Genomic DNA, 12,737 nt, shown 5'->3' with positions numbered 1-12,737 from the left:
TGCTTTTTCTCTGTGGCTGGAATTTCTGCTTTCCCCAAACTGCAAGAGCACTTCAGTTGTCAAAAAAGCAGCAGTTTATTGCTTTGAGTTGGATGGTGCTTCAAACTTTTCTAACAATGCTTGTTCCAAAATTTCAAGCAGAGTTACCAACAGCTTAGCGTTCCACTGTATTGAGTTAAATTGTACAACAAATATTGACACTGACAATATCTATTTAGAACAAGCACCATTTGCTTTAACAATCTAGAATTTAGAAAGAACGGTTACATTTTGTTAAGGTTCCATTTAGGAATGATTTATAAAGGGTTAGTAAATGATGAATAGCTGTTATAAGCATGTTGCACACATGAGAACCAGGTGTTATAGATGCTTATAAGCCCCTCAGTAGAATGTGTTACAGATGGGTGTAAACTGATCTTATAAGTGACCTGTTAGACTTTATAACAATTCATTAACTATTGATTAAAACATCTAATCATTTATAAACTGAACCTTAATACTAAAGTATGACTGAAAGAACCCTGTTTTTACATCATTATTCAAATGTGACTGTCCTCAGAGGATCAAATGTTCCAGTTTGGCCAATCATAACTGACACCGGTCTTTTCATATAATCAGCTGGTTGGCCAATTTTGGCCCCATCCACTCCGATGCTCTCGAACTCCCAAGGCAATCCCCCTCAAAGGACTCCTAGCACTCCACTGAGACGGCCCAAAGGGAGGCCATTTGCCCTTAAAGTTGCTTTTTGGTTGAGGCAAATGCGTCTTTGTATTTTAAAGGAAATACGCTCAGGCCAACATTACCACCAACCTCTATGTGATCAGTGAGCCCTGGCTCTTCTCCCTGGCCTGGTGCGTCGGAGTGCACTCTGTGACCACCAATGCCGTACACTCCCTGAAGGACATCAACCGACCTCTCTTCCTCATGGTAAGGGGAAAAACCAGCTCTGCTCTCTGGGAGCGAAGGACCCAAAAGACTGTCTTGGGGGCTAATAGTCATGGTCATCTGTGCCTTTTGTGGGACAACTTCATCCCTGCAGTGGAGCAGAGGTGGAGGGGGGACCCCCTCGACCAGACACAAGCTAGGGCAATGTCCTAAGTGGCATCCCTGTTTAAATGGCCCGTGTGGGCCTCAGCAGGAGTCCAGGTTTGCACCAGCCTTGTTCTCCTCTGAACTTGGAACACCTCTGCCCCTTGGGGTGCCAGGGTGGCAGTGCATAGGCCCCCCTGCACCAGTAGTACCTGAGGGAAGGGGCGAGGAATCCCCGGCGTGGCTGAAAAACACAGCCGAGTCGAGGCCTGCTAGTGCTGAGAGACTCAGGCCTTGAGAAGAGAGAAAAGAAACCAATTTTAGAGAGCCCCTCGTGAGCCGGGGCTTGCACCTACCTGAGGAGACATCATCCTGCCTATTGAGGGAGGTCTTCTGTCTAGAACAGGGGTGGGCAACCTATGGCACGCGTTCCAAAGGCGGCAGGCAAGCTGATTTTCAGTGGTACTCACACTGCCCGGGTCCTGGCCACCGGTTGGGGTGGGGGGGCTCTGCGTTTTAATTTAATTTTAAATGAAGCTTCTTAAACATTGTAAAAACCTTATCTACTTTACATACAACAATAGTTTAGTTGTATATTAAAGACTTCTAGAGAGAGACCTTCTAAAAATGTTAAAATGTATGACTGGCACGCGAAACCTTAAATTAGAGTGACTACATGAAGACTCGGCCCTTCTGAAAGGCTGCTGACCCCTGGTCTAGAAGCCCCCTGACCGCGCTGGTGGTCTAGGCAGGGGGTCCTCTTGCAGCACCCTAGCTTCTTGCTCATGCATGATCTGGAGGCAGAGGCCCAAGGAAAAGGAGCACTAGAATCACCTTACTTGGGTGGGAGAAGCTTGCGTTTTCCTCCAGCCACTCCAAGAAGCTGGTCTGACAAGCCCATGGATCTCACCTTATTCATCCAGATCTCTCCGAATGCCCCACGGGGCGAAGGGGGTCTCCTGTACTGTTGGTCCAATCCATAATCTGCCCACCCTGAAGATTCCTACGTTTCACAGATAGCCACAGGGCTGCTTTCAAGCTCACAAACTGGATATAATCCCAGATAGGCCAAATCTGCAAAGTTTAGACCCAAATTGGGACTTTCCCAACGGTCAGAGGCCTTAGATTTAGGGATTTGGTTGTAAGGATATGGACAAAGTTCTCATCTGGAGCTTCCTGGGATTCATATCCAGTGATTTGGGGTGGGCCTGTTGCAGTGTTCCCAAAACTTTTCAGGGTTGTGCCCCCCCCTTACCTGTCTGTGCCGGGCTGATAGTGGGGCCACGGCTTGTGAGGGGAGGTGGGAATGCGGACAGAGGTAAGGGGGCCTAGGCTGGGGCCGCAGCTGGGGGTTGGGGCTGGGAGTGAGGCCAGGAATGGAGCTGCAGCCAGGGGCCGAGGCTGGGGCTGGGAGTGGAGCTGCAGCCGGGCCCACGGCCGGGTGTGGAGCTGCAGTGAGGCTGGGGACGGGGCAAGGCGTGGGGCTGGGAGCCTGGGCCAAGGCTGGGGGGTGGCCTTGGCCATGCCACCCTCCCCAATGTTCCTCTGTCCCACCCTAGGGGGCACACCCCACAGTTTGGGGACCTCTTGTCTATTGAGTAGTCAGCAGGCCAGGATTTAGGCACAGGCTGAATGATGACATCGCAGGTTGTGTTTCGTCTTGGCGCTGGACAGCCAGAGAAGTACAGGCTCTGTCTGTGTCCAGTCGCCTCACTAAAGGATCCCCATACTAGTCATTCCAATTGAGTCCAGGCTCCTCTCTGCTGCCAGGCACATGGCAGGCCCCATCTCTGAGTACGGGGGTGAGCACTAGGCCATCCAGCAGGAGGTAACACCAAGCGAGGTGGCTGCTCCTTTCAAATGTCAACAAACTCTATTTAAACATCAGCAGGAAGGTGTCATGCAAGGGTCAGTCAGGCTACTCATCCAAATTGCATACAAAAATCAGATGTTTGCAAGTATTATTTAGACTAAACTCTTGCTGCTGGACATGTTCTCTGTTGTTCTCTTCCAGACTCCAAAGGAGTACAGAATAATGTGGCTTCTCACAGATGCAGTCGCAGCCCTGCTCATCTCACTCATATTTGCTCTGCACTGGTAAATATCCTGCTGCTAAAATCTCTGGGGATGTTGGGGGCCGCAAACCTCTTAGGGATGGTTCAAAAGCGATGATACGAAGGGCCTGTCTACACTACCAAGTTAAGTTGACACAAGGCAGCTTACATCGACCTAACTATGTGGTGTACACGCTGCCATGCTCCTCCCATCACTTTAACTCGCCTGCTACGCCAACATCATAAAACTATCTTGACGAGAGGCGTTATGCTTAGGGTGACGTAGTTGAGCAACGCAGTGTCAGTGTAGACACTGCGTTGCTTACGTCGGCCTCCAGGAGGGATTCCACAATGCCAACCATGACCACTCTGGTCACCGTTTTGAACTCCTCTGTCCTGCAGCCAGGTACACAGGTGAACACCCCTCCCCTGTTAAAGCCCCAGGAAGTTTTGAAATTGCTCTTCCTGTTTGCACTGGTGGACAGCTCAAATAGCAGCTGCCCAGCTGAGCAAGCCGGCTCCATGCAGCAAAGGCGCTCCTGCCTGGAGTACCCGGGAGGTGGTGGATCTCCTGGGTCTCTGGGGAGAGGAGGTTGTGCAGGCCCAGCTCCACTCCAGCCTTGGGAATTTGCTTGGGGCATGGAGGAGAAGGACTATGATAAGGACGCTTAAAAATCAAAGAGCTGTGGCTAGCATAGCAATGCAAGGGAGGCAAATAGTTGCTCTGGTGTGGATCCACAGAGGTGCAGCTTTTACAAGGACGGGGCTGGGACCAGGGTGGTATTACATGGGTGGGAGGCTGGTGGGGAGAGCAGTCAGGGTGGGGGTCTGGGAGCTTAGCCTCAGGCTGTGGGAAAAGACGGTACGATTTTAAGGAAGGATGAAAAGAAACAGAATTAAAACTTTCTCTGGACAAGTGAAAACAGATACCACTGGCATTCACTTTTTCACAGAGATGTAAACTGTGCAGGGTTAAATTACTGATGGAGGATGGGAAATTGATACAATCTGATACTGTAGATTATTCATTAAAGAAAAGAGATTTACTTCTCCTGAGGAAGGTTTTTGTGTTAAAACAAAACCTAGTTTTCAAGACACCTTTACTTTAGTAAATTCCTGGACCGCCCTACACTCCCTGCCCCCATCCCCCATTCCATGTGTCTTCTAGGGCTGCAGCAGTACCAAGGGCACTCCACCCTTGTGGGAGATTAAACATGACAGCCACGCACACACCCAGCTGTGAGAGCCTCAATGTACTTGTGAAGTCCCTATTCCTTCCCCTTTAAAGATACTTTCCCCTGCATGTATGAAGTTTCCCTCAGCATTACATAGGGGTATGTTTGCCTGGGTGTGGAATAAAAATCTACTTATGGAAACAGAATTTATCTTTATTATTCTCCATCACGGACAATAGTAATAGGTGCATGTGCGTTGCAAGGTTCATAGCACGGTGCAAACAAACAATGCCAGGCTCAGCACGCTACGGCTACTCGTATTACTTTGGCTCCATGTTAAAATGCTCCTTCAAGACCTCCCTCAGAAGAATAGCTCCCCTGTCCCTCTCCTCTTAGAGCTTTGTGTTCATAACGCACAGCACAATACTGAAGAGCAGTGCGGGATCCATGCTTTCTGACAGAGATGGCTGGCTCGCAGGTTACCAGAGCAGTTGAAATGCGGCTGGAAACCTACAAGGATGCCCAAGGAATGATGGGATTGAGAAACCTGCATCATGGGATGCTGAACTTGCCCCTATAAGGCATTGGAAACCCTTCCCAAAGCACCATGTGGCCAGTTGCACAGTGGGATAGCTACCCAGGGTGCACTGCTCCGTGTCGATGCAAGAGCTGCTCCTGTGGCTGCGCTCCACTGACACAAGGAGCATCGTGTGGCCATGCAACAGCGGCTTAATTACAGCAGTGGCTGTACATCGCCAGAACTCAACTTAACTTTGTAGTGTAGACGTAGCCTAATTCTGCCTGGTTGCCACGCAGGGGAGTGAACTAGCTGACCTGTCCAATCCAAACAGGCCTTTAATTAGCAGTATCTCGTCCTTTTCACCCAGTAGTCTGGCTTTCCCCTTCACATTTCTTAACCCAGCTCTTCCTTTTCATGCCAATGCCAAACTGCTTGGCCCCTTCACTGGGACCATGCGTCCCTATCACGTTGGTGAGTGAATGGCTCCTGTCTCACCTCCATCCCCCATCCCAGCCTCCAGCTCTTCCTCCTCCTTCCCCCTTCCACCTTTCTTGTCTGCTGTCCAGCTCAGCTTGTCACATTGCCTGAATGTCGATTGTAAGCTCTGCAGGGCAGGGGCTGCGCTTTTGCTCATTTCCTGGGACACCTCACACACTTCCAGGTGTTCAGCTGACAGCAGTAATGAATAGATCTCTGCAGCTGGCAGCTGGAGGGACCCTCACAGCCCTGCTAACATTCAGGTGGCAGTCGGCGTTTAACAGCCCGGGACAGTCTTGGACTTAGGCTTCTAAGTCACCTAGGCGCTTTTGAAAAATGTGACCTTATTTGTATCGTGTTAGCACCCCATGGACTCAATCATAGATTGGGCCCCTGTTGTGCTAGGTGCTGTACAAATGCAGAACAAATCCAAGAACCAACAGCTGGGCACATCAGCGACGCAGGGGCGGCACACAAGGAAATCCTGAGACAATACCGGGGAGCATGAGCCGCAGTGGGCTCAGTGCACCAGCTGCCTGACCCAGTCTTCGAGCTCATTGCTTCATTGTTGCTTTAACTCTTTCCAGGTGGAGAGAGAAGGGCTTCTCCTGTTGTTCAGATGACAGCGGCGTAGTGCTCGAGAATGGTACATACAACAAATTCCGAACAGGTGAGTCCCACGCTCGCGGGGGTTGTGGCTCCAGCACTCTGTACCGAGTCCAGCATGGAACCTGGCTTGGGGCTTGTCTAGATGAAAGATTAGTGCCTGGCCAGCTGGGGTGTAAATCTACAGCGCCCTAGCCTGCTGCATGCTGACTGTCCACATGTACTCTGCTGCCACTCGCTAAACACTCCCATTGACCTCCTCCCGTTTCAAAGCAGAGTAGATCAAAGCACACTGCGGACCATTGTGAGTGGGACAGTGAACAGCAGGCTAGTGCGCTGTGGATTTAGTGCCCAGCAAGCTGGGAGTATAACTATTCTCTAGACAAGCCCTTACGCTCTTCGTTCACTTACACCTTAACACTGGCCATGCCCATGGTTACAAAGCACTCCAATGGTCTATGGCAACGGCTCAAACAGAAATAAGTCACCAGGACCACATGGCATTCACCCAAGAGGTATGAAGGAACTCAAATGTGAAATTGCAGGACTACTAACTGTAGTCTGTAACCTGTCATTTAAATCAGCTTCTGTACGAAGTGACTGGAGGATAGCTAATGTGACACCAATTTTTAAAAAGGGCCTCAGAGGTGATCCTGGCAATTACAGGCCAGTAAGCCTGACTTCAGTACCAGGCAAATTGGTTGAAACTATAGTAAAGAACAATATTGTCAGACATATAGATTAATATAATTTGTTGGAGAAGAGTCAAAATGGTTTTTGTAAAGGGAAATCATGCCTCACCAATCTACTAGAATTCTTTGAGGGGGTCAACAAGCATGTGAACAAGGGGGATCCAGTGGATATAGTGTACTTAGATTTTTCAGAAAGCCTTTGACAAGGCCCCTCACCAAAGGCTCTTAAGCAAAGTAAGCTGTCATGGGATAAGAGGGAAGGTCCTCCCATGGACTGATAACTGGTTAAAAGATAGGAAACAAAAGGTAGGTATAAATTGTCAGTTTTCAGAATGGAGAGAGGTAAATAGTGGTGTTCCCCAGGGGTCTGTACTGGGCCCAGTCCTATTCAACATATTCATAAATGATCTGGAAAAAGGGGTAAACAGTGAGGTGGCAAAATTTGCAGATGATACAAAACTACGCAAGATAGTTAAGTCCCAGGCAGGCTGCGAAGAGCTACAAAAGGATCTCACAACTGGGTGACTGGGCAACACAATGGCAGATGAAATTCAGTGTTGATAAATGCAAAGTAATTCACACTGGAAAACATAATTCCAACTATACAGATAAAATGATGGGGTCTAAATTAGCTGTCACCACTCAAAGAAAGAGATCTTGGAGTCATTGTGGGTAGTTCTCTGAAAACTTCCACTCAATGTGCAGCGGCAGTAAAAAGAAAAGTGAACAGAATGTTGGGAATCATTAAGAAAGGGATACTGCGTGCAGATGTGGTCACTCCATCTCAAAAAAGATATATTGGAATTGGAAAGGGTTCAGAAAAGGGAAACAACAATGATTAGGGGTATGGAACAGCTTCCATATGAGGAGCAATTAATAGGACTGGGACTTTTCAGCTTGGAAAAGAGATGACGACTAAGGGGGGATATGATAGAGGTCTATAAAATCATGACTGGTGTGGAGAAAGTAGATAAGGAAGTGTTATTTACTCCTTCTCATAAGACAAGAACTAGGGGTCACCAAATGAAATTAATAGGCAGCAGGTTTAAAACAAACAAAAGGAAGTATTTCTTCACACAACGCACAGTCAACCTGTGGAACTCTTTGCCAGAGGATGTTGTGAAGGCCAAGACTATACCAGGGTTCAAAAAAGAACTAGATAAATTCATGGAGGATAGGTCCATCAATGGCTATCAGCCAGGATGGACAGAGATGGTGTCCCTAGTCTCTGTTTGCCAGAAGCTGGGAATGAGCGACAGGGAATGGATCACTTGATGATTACCTGTTCCATTCATTCCCTGTGGGGCAGCTGGCATTGGCCACTGTCGGAAGACAGGCCACTGGGCTAGGTGGACCTTTGGTCTGACCCAATATGGCCGCTCTTATGTTCTCAAAGCACAGCCTCTTACAGTGTCCATGAGCGCTGTAGAGTACCCTAATATTTTGCAACCTCTTTAGTCTGCTCCATAATTTTGCCTGGGACACAGACTTACAGTGTAACTGGGTTGGTGGCTCAACGAGAACAGAGCTCAGGAGGTACAGTCATGTTGGACTTAGGTATTCTGTATAAAGCACGCACGGATAATACAACATTAAGGCCATGACTTTCAATGCCTAGGAGTCAGGAAATGGGAAAAGTTTTGGTTAGCTCATCCACACTGCACATACCGTACTCTACTAGTTAGAGGTGCATCTAAACGTATACACCAAAAAGCACCTGATTCAACGCTCATTTACGCCGATTTTACTGCAGTGTAAGTTCTGTGATTTTGATGGCGTTACATCAGTGAAAGCCTGAAGTTAACTGAGAGCAGGAGCAGGCCACGTGCATGCAATGTGGCTACGCTAACATTACAGCTCGGTGAAACATTCACAGCTGAATGCCCCAGACTGCCAGGAGCTTGGGATGGGAGAAATTGAGAATTGTAAGGTCTCTGCCAAACCAGCAGACCTCTGACACCTCAAACTAGCAGGGGCTTTTGCAGCCTCATTTGTCTTTTGAGCCCTCAAATGAAAACAAAATGGCGAGGGCTTGAAAACCTGGGTACAACGACGTGACTAAAATAATCCCCTGGGACACTCAGAAGAAAACGTTGAGTTGTTTTCAATGCCCACTGCTGACTGACCTGGGATGCCACCCACACATGTCCGCAGGCGGTTTCTGTGGTTCAGCAAGTCTCCTCTTTCCAGAGCTCAATGATCTGCCAACTGTCGTGGCCTGAGAGAGCAAGGCCAGCGGTGTGGTGCTGAGGTCCCACCTGTCATCCAGAGAACAGCCCGCCCCAGGCTGGGGAGGAGCTATGGCACCATACAGACACTAAATTGGGATCAAGCTGGAGAAGCCAGGTGCTGCTGGGCCGTTAGCCGGAGGCCTGTTGGTCAGGGCACTGCTTGTACATGACAATGGCGGTGGAGTTTGGATGAGCCTGAAGGGCCTTTGATCCCACGCAGAGGGCAGCGAGCCTCTGGAACTCAGTTTGATGGCTATGAAGTGCCCTTCCCTTCAGAAATGCCTAAGACTCTTTCCGTATGCCTCTCCCCAGTGGGAGGCCCCAGGGCCTGCTTGGGATGGTGGTTGGATGGGCGAGCAGCTGTAGCGGCCGGCTGTTGACAGATACAAGGCAGGACCCTCCCAGCAGAACTGAGTCTGTCTCTGTGCGATCGCTGGCCTTTAACACTGGGAGAGTTACCTGGAAACATGCCTTTTAATAAGTGGATTTAAAGCTGCTATTGGTTTAAGTATTTTTGTATGGAGGAAATAAAACCCACCTGCGGAGAGAGAGTCTGTCCGGCTCAGTGAGTTCACTGGGAAGGGAGGGTGGGGGGCCCAGTGTGTCGAAAAGAGCATGTCTTGCCCCCTTCTCAGCAGTGAGGGAGGCCTGGATACAAGGGTACCACAGCATGAGGGATGAGGGGAGCCAGACACCCCCTGGCCTCCTGTGTGCCAGCAGGGGGTGATGGGGGAATAATGGGCCTGACCCAAAGTCCACTGGAGCCAATGGGCCGCATGCCGGTGATCTCATGAGGCTCTGGCTCAGCCCAGCCACAGAACATGGCTCCACTAGCCCTTCTCTGCTGCAGAGCTGGGAGCCAGGAGGGCGGGGTCCCAGCAGTGGCTATGGAAAGGCTCAGCTGCCACTTGGCTGCGCGCACACTCCCCAGGACTCAGCCCGGGGAAAGGGAGCAGCACAGAGCGCAAACCTACAGCCCGCAGCCGGACACCCCGTTACACGTAACAAAGAGAACCGGGTGTGTCAATCCCCTAGGCAGCTTCCACTGGGAGGCTGGCCTGCAAGGCACGGTAACTGCTGCACACGAACCGTCTGGTCCGTTGGCTGCATTGTACACACAGTAGCTGGCGCTCGCTTGCTTTGCTTCCTTCACTGAGGCTCAGTCCCCCCACGAGCTGCCCGTGTTGCACCAGAGGGGCTGGACTCCGTCCCTGCGAGGAGACTTTTCTTTGCTCCTGGACAAACACGCAGGCTTTATGGTGCATTTAAAAAAAAATAGACTATTGAAATACTATGATCAGCGTGGGTGTTGGTAAGACAAGGAGTTTCCCCAGGTAGTTAATAGCCCAGAGCCTGGGCTGCATGCAGCATGTGTGTCTGCCCCATCCAGCCTCGGCACATCCATGTATGGCTGCCCTATGCCATGCCGGTGGGGCTTTAACAGCCTCTCTATGCTGCTGCTGGGAGGGGGCAAGGCGAAGATCTTGTGAGGGCTGGTGAAGGGTTTGCCAGGTCATAGAGTCCTGTATTTCTCACAGACCAGGTAGAGCACAGACAGGGGTGCCCATGGGTGGTGCATGACCCTCCTGCCCTGCCCCTTGTGTCCAAGACCCCTGAAGCCTCCACCCCCACAGCTGGAGCCCCGCCCCCTGAGCAGCAGGAGGTGTCCCGGCCCGTCCGCCCCATCTGCCGGCCAGCCCACCGCAGTCGCTCTGGCCAACCCGGCCACCCAGGCTGATGGCTGGCCCAAGCCCCAGGCCGCCGGCTGGAGCTGAGCCCCCACTGGCTTGAGGGGAGCGAGGGCGGGGCCTCAGGGCAGAGCATGAGGTGAACCATGGCTTGGGTTAGGGGAGGCTTACCTCCCCGGCCTATGATACCTGTGGTCCATGGGGGTGGTGTAAGGGGCTAGCCCATGCCAAGGTGCATCACCCCTGCTGTGGCGGGGGGGGGGGGGAGGTTTGAGAGCTGGGGGGTTGGTCTCCTTGTCAATCTCAGGAGAGAGGCCAAGAAAGGTAGGTAGGGTAGCTGGTTGTGGGTTTACTGCAGTGGGGACTGGCCCACTCCATAGCACTGGCCTTTGCTTTAATTGGGTCTGCTGTAGGGGAATCCCGTCTTCTCTGGCTCTCCTCTTTAGAAGGCATTTTATAACTGTGCCCCACCTCACCTTTTTAAAATCCAGATTGCTGATAGCACATGATGGGAGTCGCTAAATGCAGCTTTGCAATAATCTGATGAGCCATGTGCACATTTCCCAGGTTTAGGCCATAACCGTGCATTTGAACATATGCTGATGCATGCTGTAAACTGTAATTGCTATTTTAAATAAACTTTAGCTCACATAGTCTGGTGCTGTTGCACTCGAATTCAGCAGGTGTTCCACATACAAGCCTCAGACTGGGAGGAAAACATGGCGATACTTTATGGGCCCAACCTTGTGCTCCATAGGCAATCCCTGAATAGCTGCATGTTTCTGCTAAATAAAACTGCCAGCACTGAGAGAGTCAATATTATTATTGCTATTTTAGCATCAGTCATTAGGCGTCAGAGCCAACGCTCCGTTGAGCTGAATGGAGGAGGGCGCTGCACTATAGGTTCAGGTCTGGCTAACTGCACAGGGGAAATTTTTTCTTTGCCTCCTTAAGAACTATTTTTTAAAAAAAAACAACCCCAAACTATCAGTATCTATAGAACCAGATGGGGGCCAAAGGCCCTGCACTATGGCATACAAGTACATACCAGCTCAGTTTTTGGGCAGGCAGGAGATTGGTAATGGTGCTGGTTTTTCCCTTAGCCCTTCTGCTGTAAATGATGCCCAGAAGCCAAGGGGGTAAATGCTGGATTTATTTTTATAGCAATCATCATTCGCCCCATCGTCACAGCTCTTTTATTTTTGCAGAGCAAGGCCCAACGAGACTGTTAAGCTCATGGATGGTAGGTTGACCTCCTGCTCAGCACAGGCCGTAGAGGTTCGTGCTGTAGTGCGGCCTGCGTCAAGCCCACAACCTGGGGCTGAGCTAGCACATAGCATTTAGAAAGCCATCCAAGCATGACTTAAATGCCAGGATCTAGCAGATCCACCACAGCCCTTTGTAATCTGTTCCAATGGTTAATCATCCTCTGGGATGCTGGAAGCCCAGGTGCCAGTGTAACACTGACAGAGCCCGGTCGTCGGGATCGAACCTGGGACCTCTGGAGCTTAGTGCATGAGCCTCTACTGCATGAGCTAAAGGACAACTTTTATCTCTCTCTGCTCAGTGCCACTAGATGGGACAGCACACCACACCCAGAATGGTGTGTGGGTTACACCAGCTCATGTCAAGGCCCCTAGGCCTCACTGACCAATGCATAGCTGGAAACCAGTCTGGCTTACCTGTGTGTTAGCGTTGTTAAAATATATGTTATGTTGCTAAGAATGTGATTAGTATTGAGACTTGATGAAGTGATTGTAGGATGCTGCACGCCTTGGTCTCACTTCTAACGTCTGCAGTCCATGGTGCAAAGTGATGCAGAGTGTTTGCATTGTAAACCTCTGTAACCGTGTAACTCACCAAAGAGGAAATAAGCATTACCGGTAATTAGCGTAAAGTGCTGGTCCTGCACACACGACGTCCCATTGCAACCAACCGAGCCATTGTGAAACGTAAGAGGACAAAGACTTTGGTGATTGCCGCCCCTTGTCCCGTCCCCCCCCCCATTCCACACACATACACACACACAAAGAGGAGACAGGCACTGACACGTTCCATCAGTTTGAACTGTGGGGAAGGGAATTAAAAAGGCCTCATAATAAGGAACTGGGTCTACATGCTCTTCGGTGCTGGGGGGGGGGCAAAGATTTTTAAGCATTTTACAACAGCATCTATTACCTTCTGAAACCTAAGAAAGACTGTAACTCATTTGTGTGTATATGTTTACCTGCTTTAACTGTGCACATAATTAATTATGAACTCAGA

At 50.1% G+C, this 12,737-nt stretch overlaps 1 protein-coding gene across 1 annotated transcript in view; it reads left to right on the top strand.

The window, feature by feature from the left end:
* GDPD4 (glycerophosphodiester phosphodiesterase domain containing 4) overlaps positions 1 to 9,326 on the top strand; it is an 87,664-nt gene extending 78,338 nt beyond the window's left edge. The window contains exons 16-19 of the mRNA XM_074955356.1: positions 780 to 927; positions 3,044 to 3,126; positions 5,843 to 5,925; positions 8,744 to 9,326. Of these exons, the coding sequence (XP_074811457.1) occupies positions 780 to 927; positions 3,044 to 3,126; positions 5,843 to 5,925; positions 8,744 to 8,775 (346 nt within the window). The 3' untranslated portion in view covers positions 8,776 to 9,326. The remainder of the gene's footprint in view (positions 1 to 779; positions 928 to 3,043; positions 3,127 to 5,842; positions 5,926 to 8,743) is intronic.
* The last annotated feature ends 3,411 nt before the right edge of the window (positions 9,327 to 12,737 follow it).

Source organism: Natator depressus, chromosome 1 (genome assembly GCF_965152275.1).
Source record: "Natator depressus isolate rNatDep1 chromosome 1, rNatDep2.hap1, whole genome shotgun sequence".
NCBI classification, from domain to species: domain Eukaryota; kingdom Metazoa; phylum Chordata; order Testudines; family Cheloniidae; genus Natator; species Natator depressus.
This window is presented reverse-complemented; position numbering and strand designations above follow the sequence as displayed.